Source organism: Lipotes vexillifer, unplaced genomic scaffold (genome assembly GCF_000442215.2).
Source record: "Lipotes vexillifer unplaced genomic scaffold, Lipotes_vexillifer_v1.1 scaffold311, whole genome shotgun sequence".
In the NCBI taxonomy this organism is placed as follows: Eukaryota; Metazoa; Chordata; class Mammalia; order Artiodactyla; family Lipotidae; genus Lipotes; species Lipotes vexillifer.
Genome location: NW_006791012.1, coordinates 7,019,857 through 7,034,139, shown reverse-complemented (window position 1 = coordinate 7,034,139; position 14,283 = coordinate 7,019,857). Strand labels below are relative to the sequence as shown.

Genomic DNA, 14,283 nt, shown 5'->3' with positions numbered 1-14,283 from the left:
AAAGAGAAATGTTTACAACTGGCAATTTATATAGAAAATCTATGATGCACCTGAGAGGTTAGGAACTGCATGCACGGGTAGGAGGGGGAAAATGTATAGCATATCCTTTTATATCTACTTTTTGAAATCTGAACCATATGGATATGTGCCTATTCAAAAAATTAAAGAAGAAAATAGTATAATAAAAAAGAAACATATGAATACAATGTTCAGAAGCACTGACTATATAAATTAAAATAATAGGAAAATATCTCTTAATAAACCAAGAACCTCTAACTGACTGACTCTCATTTCCTTCGATTGTACCAGTAATAAGACATAGACTCTGAAGCCAGATTTCAAAGATTTGATCCCCAACTTTTCCCATGGCATGGTTTCTTTAGTGACACAATGAGGATAATAATAGAACATACCTTATAGGGGAGTAAAGAACTTAGAACGGAACGTATAATAAAGAAGCACTTATGTTAAGCTGTTGATATTACCTGTGCTGCAGCCCAAATGCAGTCAATATGCTGAGTACTCAGTCGCCCTTCCGCTGCCAAAAAATTCAAAATCACTTGGCACTGTTTGATAATCTGGAAAAGAAAAACTTATTACAGTTAATTTTTAAAAGCATTCTTCTCTCTTAATAGAGCAGATAAGTCACATATTAGTCCACAAACCTCAATATGTAAATTTGGTCCAAATATATGCTCTACCACATTGTTGCTTATAAGCCAGTCTGCAAGTTCTTTTGCAATGGACCTGAAGTCAAATAATAAAAATAGTTAATACATTTAAAAAAATATTAGTATCAATCTTTCCCATGTCTAAAAGCAGACTCAGGTGAAAATCTAAAACTGTTCACATACCAATTATAAAGAAGTGATTATATACAATTAACTGTTAATAGTACTATGAAGAATAACTGAAACAGAAATACAAGAAATGGTAATACTACCTGAATTTATAAACAAGCAAAAAAAAATCTGAAAAGTTAGGATAACTAATAACACCAGGTGCACAGGTGAGAATACCAAGGGTAACACCTAAAAACTGATGTATTTTCTTACTCAAAGACCTTGCCTTCCCATTTTTAATTTCCATAACAGGCACTGAGGCATTCAAGGAAGGTTTCCCCATATGTCCTCTATGGTAAGATAACATCAGAAAAGTAGGTTACCAAAAGGGTGGGGGAAGAAAAAAAGAAGAATCTCCAAGCCAAATGGCAAGCCTCCTTCCTGCCTGATATTAACGAAGGTTCTGCTAATGTGATCCCTAAAGTTATCAATTGACTGTTCAGAACACCTGGTTACACTTAGGAACAACTCATCTTTCATTTCAAAAAGTAAACTTCTTATTTTTGAACAGTTTTACATTATCCTTCATTTTTTAAAAAGAGCTATCAATTCTTTTAGAGTAATACATCACTGGCACAGAAAATTAAACTATTATGTTGCCAATAAGGTAATGTAAGTTTATCAGTTAATCTGTCTTTTACAGCTTTGAGATATGTATGAAATATAGTAAACTGAACATATTTAAAGTATACAGTTCAATGAATTTAAACTTAAATATACATCTATGAATCCATCGGCACTGCCAAGATAACAAACACATCAACCCCAAAAGTTTCTTTATGCCCCTTTTTAATCCCTCTTTTTCTCAGCTCCCACAACCCACTGCCCAGACAACCAATGATCTGCTTTCTGTTATTACATAGTTTTCGTTTTCTAGAACTTCATACAAAAAAAAGATACAGGATGTACTGTTTTATAAAATTTAGATTCTTTCACTCAGCATTAAGATTTATCCATTTTCTTTCGTCATTAGCCCATTGGTTCCTTCCACGTTTGAGCAATTATGAATAAAGCTGCTATAATCACCCGTGTGCAGGTTTTTGTGTGGACATGTTTTCAATTCCTTTGGATAAATGCCAGGGAACATGACTGCTGGATCACATGGGAAGAGTACGCTGAGTTTTTTAAGAAACTATGAAACTGTCTTCCGAAGTGGCTGTACCTTCTTGCATTCCCACCAGCGGTGAATGAGAGTTCCTGTTGCTCCACATCCTTGTCAGCATTTGATGTTATCAGTGTTCTGGATTTTGACCATTCCAATAGGCATGTAATGCAATCTCATCGTTGTTTTGATTTGCATTTCCCTGATGAAAGAGGAGCATCTTTGCATGTGCTCATTTGCCATCTGTATGTCTTCTTTGGTGGAGTGTCTGCTAAAGTCAGTGTATTTTTTAATCAGATTGTTCATTTTCTTACTGTTAAATTTTTAAGAGTTCTTTGAATATTTTGGATAACAGTCCTTTAACAGATGTGTCTTTTACGAGTATTTTCCCCTGTCTACAGCTGTCTTCTTATTCTCTTGACATTGTCTTTCGCAGAGCAGAAGTTTTTAATTTTAAAGAAGTCCAGCTTACCAATTCATGGATCATGGTGTTGAACTCAAAAGGTTACCACCATACCCAAGGTCATCTAGATTTTTTCCTATGTTATCTTTTAGGACCTTTATAGTTTTGCATTCTATGTTTAGGTGTGTGGTCCATTTTGAATTAATTTTTGTGAAGGGTGTGAGATGTGTCTAGATTTTTCTTCCCATGTGGTTGTCCAATTGTTTCAGCACCATTTGTTGAAAACCCTATCTCTGTTGCTTTGTACTACTGTCTTTGCTCCTTTGTTAAATATCAGCTGACTATATTTATATGGGCCTATTTCTGAGCACTGTATTCTGTTCCATTGACCTACCTGTCTGTTCTTTGACCAGTACTGCACTGTCTTGATCACTGTAATTTTATAGTAACTCTTGAAGGTGGGTAATGTCGGTCCTCCAACTTTGTTTTTTCCTTTCAAAACTGTGTTGGCTATTCTGGGTCTTTTGCCTCTCTATTTAAACAAATGTTAGAATCAGTTTGTCAATATCCACAAAATAATTTACTTGGATTTTGACTGAGACTGCAATGAATCTATAGATCAAGTTGGAAAGGACTGATACCTTTACAATTTTAAGTCTTCCTATCCATAGACATGGAATACCTCTCCATTTATTTAGCTCATCTTTGCTATCTTTCATCAGAGTTTTGTTATTTTCCTCATATAGACCTTTTCATATTGTTAGATTTATACCTAAGTTATTTCATTTTTTGTGGTGTTAATGTAAATGGTATTGTATTTTAAATTTCAAATTCTACTTGTTCACTGCTGATATATACGAAAGTGACTGACTTTTGATTATTAACTTTGTATCCTGCAATCCTGCTATAAATGCCTATTAGTTCCATGAGACTGTCAATTCTTTCAGATTTTCTACATAGATGATCAGGTCATCTGTGATCAAAGACAGTTTTACTTCTGCCTTCCTAATCTATATACCTTTTATTTCCTTTTCTTGTCTTGTTGCATCAGGTAGGACTTTCCAGTACAAAGCTGAAAAGCAGTGGTGAGAGGGGACACACTTTCCTTGTTCCTGACCTTAGTGAAACAGCTTTGACCTTCACATCATTAAGTATGATGTTAGCTGTAGGAGGTTTTGTAGATGTTCTTTAACATGTTGATGAAGTTGCTCTCTATGCCTAGTTTACTGGGAGTTTTTTTATCATGAATGATAAAATTTGACCTTGTCAAAATTTTGACTTTACATTAATTGATCTTGAAACGCTGAACCAGCCTTGAATACCTGAGCTAAATCTCACTTGGTTGTGGTGTACAATTCTTTTTATACCTTGCTGGATTCGATTTACTAATATTTTATGAGGATTTTTATATGTATGTTCATGGGAAGTACTGGTCTGTCGTTTTCTTGTAATGCCTTTGTCTGGTTTTGGTATTAGGGTAATGCTGGACTCAATGAGTAAGGCTTCCCTGTGCTATCTTCTGAAAAAGACTATAGAGAATTGGTATAATTTCTTCCTTAAATATTTGGTTAAATTTACCAATGAACCCATCTGGTCCTGGTACTTTGTTTTAGAAGGGCATTAACTGTTGATTCAATTTATTTAATTGATACAGGCCCTTTCAGAGCAATTCTTTAAAAAAAATTTAAATGGCTACTACAGAAGAACAGCTAATGAAAAAAGTAGTGATATGTATATCATGGGTAGAAGAAAAAAGGTTTCAAAATAGGATGAGCAGTGAAAAGACCCCAAGTTTTTTCAGCTATGTAAATTATACACAGAAAAACTGGAAGGACTGAACAATTTCTTTTCTTGTTTATCCATAGAAGAATTATATTTAATTTTAAAATTATTCTAAAGATTTTTAAAAAGCTATGAATTAGATATATGACCTCAAAGGGTAAAACATTAAAACTAGTAGTGGTATATTTTACCTATTTCTGAGTAACCCAACAGAAGCTATGATCCATGAATCAACTCTATGATTTTTAACATACAAAAAGACAATTCAACAACTAAAAATAATTCTAAAAAATAAATCCCATTCTTTCAGTTTCTTGAAATACACTGAAAAGAGACTCAGGGACTTTTGTAACAGCCGAGAACTGTAACTATAACTGAGCAAGCATAAAACTGGACAATGTTATCAGTAACAATCATTCAGGGCTCTGGAAACATATATATACTGGGACTCCCAGAAGGAATAAGGGGAACAGAAAGAAAATTTGAAGAAACTATGGTCAAACATCCCAAATTTGATGAAAAATGTTCATCTACACATCCAAGAATCACAACAAGCACCAACTAAGATAAACACAAGGATATCAACACCCAGAGACATCAGAGTCAAACTCTTAAAAGCCAAAGAGCAACAGAAAAATCTTAAAAGCAGCAAGAGAAAAAGAACTAAGCACATAGAAAGGAACCACAGTAAGATTCGCAGCTGACTTATCAGAAACAAAAGAATAGAGCTATACTGAAGCACTGTTCCTATATTTTACTAGAATTGTGATTAATCTGAAGTAGACAGTATTAAATTAAAATGCATATTGTAACCCATAAAGCAACCACTGGCAAAATAATTTTTAAAGTATAAAAAAAATGGAATTAGGGCTTCCCTGGTGGCGCAGTGGTTGAGAGTCCACCTGCCGATGCAGGGGACACGGGTGCGTGCCCTGGTCTGGGAAGATCCCACATGCCGTGGAGCGGCTGGGCCCGTGAGCCATGGCTGCTGAGTCTGCGCTTCCGAGCCTGTGCTCCGCAATGGGAGAGGCCACAACAGGGAGAGGCCCGCGTACCGCAAAAAAAAAAAAAAAAAAAAAAAGGAATTAAAATGGTATACACTACTCCCTCTGTATCCATGGGTTCTGTATCCACAGATGCAACCAACAGAGGATCAAAAATATTTCTTAAAAAAAATTACAGAAAGTTCCAAAAGGCAAAACTTGAATTTGCCAAATGCTTGCAACTATTTACATAACACCTACATTGTATTAGGTATTGTAAGTAATAAGCGATGATTTAAAGTATACAGGAGGATGTGTACAGATTATATGCAAACACTACATGACTTTATATAAGGGAGTTGAACATCTGCAGATTTTGGTATCCGCAGGTGATCCTGGAACCAATCCCCCACATATACCAAGGGACAACTGTACTACCGTATACTGACATACTGCAAAATAAGGCAGTAAAGGAGAAACAGAAAAAAAAATTTTTTTGAGGAAGACATACAAAAACCCAACAGCAAAATGGCAGGCATAAATCCAACTATATAAATAATATTAAGAGTGACTGGATTAAATACTCCTATCAAAAGGGAGAGATGGTAGGAGTGGATTTTTTTTTTCTTCAATCCAACCATAAGCTGCCTCCAAGAGACATACTTTAGATCCAAAAACAAACAGGTAGAAAGTAAGAGGATGGAAAAAGATATACCATGAAAACAGTAAGCATAATAAAGCTGCAGTGGCTATATAACATCAAACAAAATACACTAAACTAAAAATTGTTTTAAAGAGACAAAGAGGGACATTTTATAATGATGAAAGGATGAAATTATCAGGAACATAACAACTATAAACATATATGTACCCAACAAAATGTCCTAAAATACATGAAGCAAAAACCAACAAAACTGAAGGGAGAAAAAGAAATATAGCCAATTCCTACTACTCTTGGCAATTATATTCTATAACGTCACTGCACTGAGTTAGCTAATACTGAACCCCTGAATATTTTTTTAAATTATTGTCACCCACTGCTTTAATGGGTAAAAAGAACATGTCATTAGCATCAAGTGCTTCCTAGAGTGGGTTATCTTTAAAAGAATGACTCAGTGCAATAATGTGACTAGCTGTTTGCCTTTGACTGGAAGAAGACAGAGGGTTTGATTAAATGCAAATCTTATATAGTAACTCTAGGTACACAATTTGTTCTACAATCCGTTTGCAGAACTCCTTTAAAGAAAGATGTTTCACAAAACTAAGATTTGTTTTGAAGTTCCCACTTCAGCCAGAACAATGCAAGGGAGGCTCTTCCCTTTATGTAAAAATGCCATCACAGATAGACCATCAACATCCTTCCCCCTACCCCGTTCCCTCTGAAAAAAGAGACGTGGCTCTCATTTGGCTATTCCAATGATCTCTCAATGTTGCTTTCTTTTATTTGATCCTCTTTTTCTAAAAACTCTTTTTATAATTGAAGTACAACTGACATATAACATTATATTAGTTTCAAGTGTACAACATAATGATTCAATATTTGTATATATTGCTAAATGATCACCACAGTAATTCTAGTTAACATCCATCATTATATATGGTTAGAAAAAAATTTTTTTCCCTTGTGATGAGGGCTTTTAAGATCTACTCTCCTAGCAACTTTCAAATATGCAATACTATATTATTAACTATAGCCACCATGCTATACATTACTATCCTCATGACATTTATTTCATAACTAGAAATTTGTACCTTTTGACCTCCTTCACCTGTTTTGCCCTCCTCTGACCTCCACACCACTGAAACTACCAATCTGTTGTCTGTGTCTATAAGCTTAGGGTTTTGGGGTTTTTTTTCTTTTTCTTTTTTTTTAACATGTTTATTGGAATATAATTGCTTTACAATGTGTTAGTTTCTGCTGTATAACAAAGTGAATCAGCTATATGTATACATATATCCCCATATCCCCTCCCTCTTGCGTCTCCCTCCCACCCTCCCTATCCCACCCCTCTAGGTGGTCACAAACCACTGAGCTGATCTCAGCATTTTTGTTTTTAAAGTCCGTACATAAATGAGATCATATGATGTCTTTCTCTGACTTATTTCACTTAGTATAATGCCCTCAAGGTCCATCCATGTTACCATAAATGGCAAGATTTCATCCTTTTTTATGGCTGAACAGAATTCCATTGTATATAATATTTCACCATAGAATTGAAAGGACAAAAAAACAAATAATATAGTCAACTCTTGTTACTCATGGCAGCTGAGTTCTACAAAATTGCTGCACTAAATTTACTCAGGTTGAACCCTTGAATCTTAAATCCTAAAAATAACTTATCAGATTCTATTTTCTCTATTTTACAAACAAGAAAATGAGCTTCAGAAGTGTTGAGGTGACTTTACTGAGGCTGCCCCAATACCATGTGCTAGACTTGGGATTCATATCCCTCCAACTGGCCCAGAGCCAGAGCTTCTTGCCCTATACTGCACTGCCTCCTACCACTTCCTTCCTCTGGTCATTTCTGTACCAGCACTAAAACAACGCAGAGCATCACCTTGTATGACTTCAGTTGGAAATGTGCATATTGGGAGACTCATTTTTTACTGCTCTGTGCATTTCGGCAAATGACCGTGAGGGCACCAAAAGTATTGATTTGGGGGTTACAAATAAATTGCAGCAAATAGGCAAATTCATAAAAACAAAATCCACAGATGAGGATAAACTGAAGTTGGAGACTTCAATGCCCGACTTTTGATAATGGAATAGAAAAAGTGTAGGTAAAAAAATCAACAAGGATATAGAAGACAAACAATATTACAAACTCATTAGACCTAAAAGACATCTACTGAACACTCCATACAACAACAGCTGAATAAACAGTCTTCTTAAGCACATATGAATATTCTGTGGTACAGATCATATGCTAATCCATAAAACAAGACAAATAACCCAACTAAAAGCTAGGCAAAAAGTGAACAAACAATTCAGTGAAGAAGAAATAGAATGGCAAATAACCATATAAAAAGATGTTCAACATCCTTAGTAATTAGGCAAATGTAAATCAAAACCATAATGAGGGCTTCCCTGGTGGCGCAGTGGTTGAGAGTCTGCCTGACGATGCTGGGGACAGGGGTTCGTGCCCCAGTCCGGGAAGATCCCACATGCTGCGGAGTGGCTGGGCCCGTGAGCCATGGCCGCTGAGCCTGCGCGTCCGGAGACTGTGCTCCGCAACGGGAGAGGCCACGGCAGTGAGAGGCCCGCGTACCGCAAAAAAAAAAAAAAAAAAAAATGAAATGCCACTTTATACCCACTATAATGGCTATAATCAAAAAGATAAAAACAAGTGCTGACAAGACAGGGGGGAAAACTGGAACCCTCATACATTGCTAGTGGGAATATAAAATAATACAGAAATGTTGGAAAACATTTTGACAGTTTCTTTAAAAGTTAAACATAAAATGACCTTACAAACCAGTGATCGCACTCCTACGTATCTACCAAGAGAAATGAAAACATATGTCCACAAAAAGATTGTACACAAATGTTTAAAGCAGCATTATTCATACTAATCAAAAAGTAGAAACATTCAAAATATCCATCAACTTTGATAAAAGGATAAACAAAATGTGATATAGTTACATAATGTAATACTATTCAGCAATAAAAAGGAACGAAGTACTGATTCACACCACAATATGAATGAACCTCAAGAAAAGCAGTATAAGTGAAAGGTGGCAATGGAAAAAAACACTGTCATATGATTCCATTTATAGGAAATGCCAAAAAAGGGCAAATCTATAGAGACAAAGAAGGTTAGTGGGGCTGGGGATAAGAATGGGGATTGAAGGAATTCCCTGGCAGTCCAGCAGTTAAGACTGAGCTTCCACTGCAGGGGGCACGGGCTCGATCCCTGGGCAGGGAATTAAGATGCCACATGCCATGTGGTGTGGCCCTGGGTTGGGGGTGGTGGGGAGAATGGGGATTGACTACAAATGGGCAAAATGGACCTTTCTGAAGTGATGTAAATGTTCTAGAACCGTACTGTGATGATAGTTGCACAACTGCGTAAATTTTCTAAAATTCATTATAAAAACAAGTGAGTTTTATGATATGTATCTGTATCTTAATAAAACTGCTTAAAAAGAGAGACCCAATTCACAGGCTTTGACAGTATTTATCACTTTTTGTATTTGCTCCAATCTTTTCACACTGTACAGACCCTTCTCTTCCCAACTTAAACTGTCCTACCCACTGTTCCTCAAAACGTTTACTCTCCTCCCTCCTAAGCAGATCTTTAGTATGTATAAACCTTACACATTTTTGAATGGAATTCATTCTTTTCTCTATCCACAGCAACACAGAGACCTAACCTGGACATGTGGGGTTACTGCACGAGTGATTCCCGGATTTTTTTTTTTGTCTTTTTGCAGGGATAGGGAGTGATTACTGCATAGGCAATTTTAAGATTCTCCTAGAGGCAGTCTGAAGGGGTTGGAGGGTGGGTACTGAGGGGTCAAATGGGAAATCCAGAGCTGTAGTTTTATATACATTGGACATAATCTATATATCTTGACTGTGTGAAATAGCACTCCTAGTATGACCCATAATTTATAATGCTACTACCAATTCTAGGCCACACATTTTAAGGCACCACTGACAAAGAATGTTGCCAAGACTGAATGACTTGTCTGATGATAAATCTAAAAACCATAACATGTGAGGGAAAAAGCAGAGACATAGTCTCTGGTTTCCAAATTCAAGAAGGGCTGGGTTCAACTGAGATCAGCTCCATAGAGCAAAACTAAGATCAATGCATAAAAGTTACAGTAAAGCAAAAATATGACTCATTCATATAATTACAAATTTTCTAACACCTTAAGACTATGTAACTCTGGGGAATTCCCTGGCGGTCCAGTGGTTAAGACTTGCGCTTTCACTGCCCAGGGCACGTGTTTGATCCCTGGTCGGAGAACTAAGATCCTGCAAGCCACACAGCGGCGCAGAAAAAACAAACAAAAAACTATGTAACTGTTCAAGCAGAAAATATCACTACCGAGATTTAAAAAATGATTTCTATACTGGATGGACAACTAAATGGAATAAATATTGGAAAAAATATATATTTCTAAGTACTTTAAAAAGCCCTAAGCTATAAAAACTACTTCTTTTCATACATGAGCATCATGAACTTGGTGTTTTCCCCGGAAAAATGTGTTAAATGAGATCCTTTCCTGCATCAAGTGTGGTTTCTGAAAACTATCTGTACCATATTCTTTACTATTAAATTCTCCTGTATAAATAGTCTCCCTTTGCATTTTGTGAAAAATAACACGATGTGTTTTTTTAAAAAGAGAAGTATTGCAATATATTCCTCTGAAAGCTTGTTAAAGATTGTACAGATCAAGCCACAAGGCAAAGAATTTCTAGTAAACACTTCAAATCTAATAAAGTCAATTACATTTACCATATAAACAGCTACACATTAAAATAGTACTTATGCATAAATTAATGCTCCTACTTACGTTTCTGTGTCTGATACCAATGATTCATTATTGCACACATCATTGAAGGTGTGAAGTTGATTCTATAAATAGAGAAAAGAAATTAAAGATTTTTTCCAAAATTATTCTTGCATATGTTAGCAACTGCCAACACAGTTTGATATATGTAGATCATAATCAATAACCAGATCAAAAGTATAAAATATAAGATAGGTAATCAGATATACATATATACTTCCCAATTAGTCTGGCTATTTCCTTTATCATTTTTAAACACTAATTCATTCCACAAGTAATACTTAGGCTTTATTCCACTAAGTATGCTAGAGAAAAAGCTGAACAAGGGAAAAACACAAAAATCTAATACAAGGCAGCAAGTAATACGTCATTACAAACCGAATTTCGGGAAAGGCTTCCTAGACATACACTTTTAATATTTGATTTGGGAAACTGTCATTAAGTGTTTTCAACACTTACAAAGTCCAATACATGGGTAAAATCTAGGTCACAAAATTCAATACATGGGTACAATCTAGCTACTTCAGAATAACTACACTACAAAAACAGGCCCCAAATGTAATTAAAGGAGTAAACCTAATGCAGACCTTGGTAAACCAGAGAAAATATATCCATTCTAAAGAATGCAGCTAACTACTTAGTTCTAGCAAATTGTTGTTGTGCAAGAAGACAGACCCAAAGACACTAGGTCTTTCTCCCCACCCCGCCCCTCCAGGAGAAGCCAATAATATGTATTTCTCCCTATTTAAAACAGTACTTGCTACTGTGCAAAGCAAACATTTCTGTTAGTCAAATTTGGCCTATGGCCCAATAATCTGTGGCTTCTGCCTGGAAAATTAATTACTTATAAGCTCCAACTCTTTTTCTCTCTGAAAACACTGCTTTCTAAATGCAAAAAACTGAACAGTTAAAAAAAAAAAAAAAAAGTGAAGGAAATCAAAAAGACCTAAGGTATAAAACCTTCTAAATCTAAGCCTCAGTCTCCTCGTATTTAAAATAGGGAAAAAGAGAACATACAGAAATTATTTGTAAGGGTCACACAAAGTAATGCATGTAAAGTACTTAGCACAATGCCTAGAATGGCATAAATACTAGGTATTTATGCCACTAGCATTAGGTATACTGGCCACTAGCGTGGCTCCATAAATACTAGGTATTATTATAATGATGATAGTCTGAGAGGACAAACAAAAAATTACTAAAATTAAAGCAAATACAGCTTACCGTTATCTGACTTAATCCAGCCAACCTCATAGTCAAAGTAGGTGACATAAAGTACTTAAATGCAAGATCTAGGCTTTCTTTATCAAAGCATAACGTCGTGTCCAATGGCTCTTTCACTGTACTCCACATTAAGTCAGCCATGTTGCGAGCCGCACTCTGTCTTAACTCCTGATCAGAGAGCTTGCATAAATACCTGAAATGATACAGAAATACAACGTACACAAAAACTTGCAAACTATTTCTCAAGACCACTCAATAATTCAATAATATTCCTTTGCTCCATACCTCCAAACTGTTTAGTACAGTAGAACCTGGAATCCTGGGATTAATATTCCCAATTTAAACTATTTCTAAGTAATGCTTCAAGGATTGTGACCTGTGGCAATGTGTCCTTTGCTGAGAGTCCAACATAAATCAGGAACTGCAAAGCCTAACACAACATGGAAGGAAGGAAGGAAGGAAGGGAGGGAGGGAGGGGAAAGCAAGGAGGGAGAGGAAGGAAGGGAGGGACAAAGAGAGAGGGAGGAAGGGAGGGAGGAACTGCACAGAGCCAAGTCATTTAACATCGGATTCTGCACCTGCACCTCCAGTAAAGCTTTACTATTCTCTAGTACCTGTCATGTATACAGCTCCTGTTTTAGTAAATTTCAGTTGACTTCATATAAATAGTACATCTACTCCCCAACACAGCCAAAATTCTTCAAAATGTGTACATTTTAAACATTATTCTTTTTTGGCTTTCAAAAATCACAAACCACTGGTTTTCCTCTCAGGCCCTGCCTAATCTATTTGGTTGGTCCCTCCTCCTGTACCCAACCTTTCAACATCATTGCTCCTCAGGGCTTGTAATGGATTGCAGAAAGGCCCCAAATTCCTCCCATCACTTTATATAGTTGTCTTTGCAATGTGACTTTACCACTCTTCCCAACAAATGTATCATTTATTCCTCTACTTCCCTGCATCTGAGCTTTGCCATGAAGGTTCCTTTGCCCAGTGGGGTATTAAGAGATGTAACATAAGCAGAAGCCTAAAAAGCCTTTGAGCTTGCCCTCTCTTGCTGGGAACTCTTCCACCACTGAGAAGAGGACTCAGGATAGCCTGCTGGATGAGAGAGACATGGCTAATGCCCCAACTGACATCCAGCCAACTGCCAAGATACATATGAGCACCCTTCCCCACTCAAGACCAATCAGCCTGCCAACCAGAGGACAAATGACTGAGGTTATCTATCACAGAGCACCCAGGCCCAGCCAAGTCAGCCCAGATCAGAAAAGCTAGCCAACCAGAGAACTGTGACAAGTAATAAATGCCTGTTATTTTAAGCTACTAGTTTTGGGTGTTTTCTCACACAGCAAAAGCAAACTGATATAGCACTCCATCCTAGATTCACTTCTTTTTTTTTTTTTTTGCAGTACGCGGCCCTCTCACTGTTGTGGCCTCTCCCATTGCAGAGCACAGGCTCCAGACGCGCAGGCTCAGTGGCCATGGCTCACGGGCCCAGCCGCTCTGCGGCATGTGGAATCCTCCTGGACCGGGGCACGAACCCATGTCCCCTGCATCGGCAGGCGGACTCTCAACCACTGCGCCACCAGGGAAGTCCCACTTCTTTTTTTTTAATTTAGGCCGCGCCAGGTCTTAGTTGCGGCATGCGGGATCTTTGTTGCAGCATGTGGACTCAGTTGCAGCATGCAAACTCTTAGTTGCGTCATGCATGTGGGATCTAGTTCCCTGACCAGGGATCGAACCCGGGCCCCCTGCATTGGGAGCATGGAGTCTCACCCGCTGGACCACCAAGGAAGTCCCCTAGATTCACTTCTATTCTCTTTCTACATTCTCTCCCCAGATGACCTCATTTATTCCCATGAGGTTTTTTGGGTTTTTTTTTTTTTTTTTTTTTTTTTTTTTGGGGGGTCCACGGGCCTCTCACTGCTGTGGCCTCTCCCGTTGCGGAGCACAGGCTCCAGACGTGCAGGCTCAGCAGCCATGGCTCACGGGCCCAGCCGCTCCGCGGCATGTGGGATCTTCTCTGACCGGGGCGTGAACCCGTGTCCCCTGCATCGGCAGGCAGACTTTCAACCACTGCGTCACCAGGGAAGCCCACCCATGAGGTTTTTTAAATATTTATTTATTTATTTTTGGCTGTGATGGGTCTTCATTGCTGCCCTCGGGCTTTCTCTAGTTGTGGCGAGTGGGGGCTCCTCTTCTTTGCGGTGCGCGGGCTTCTCACTGCAGTGGCTTCTCTTGTTGCGGAGCACGGGCCCTAGGCATGCGGGCTTCAGTAGTTGCAGCATATGGGCTCAGTAGTTGTAGCACACAGGCTTAGCTGCTCTGCGGCATGTGGGATCTTCCCTGACCAGGGCTCGAACCCATCTCCCCTACACTGGCAGATGGATTCTTAACCACTGTGCCACCAGGGAAGTCCTA

General features: G+C 37.8%; 1 protein-coding gene across 1 annotated transcript in view; it reads right to left on the bottom strand.

The window, feature by feature from the left end:
* The window catches only part of USP34 (ubiquitin specific peptidase 34), a 235,931-nt gene that overhangs the window by 158,846 nt on the left and 62,802 nt on the right, over nt 1-14,283 (bottom strand). The window contains 4 exon segments of the mRNA XM_007464137.1: nt 486-578; nt 666-747; nt 10,639-10,700; nt 11,860-12,052. Coding sequence (XP_007464199.1) covers nt 486-578; nt 666-747; nt 10,639-10,700; nt 11,860-12,052 — 430 coding nt within the window.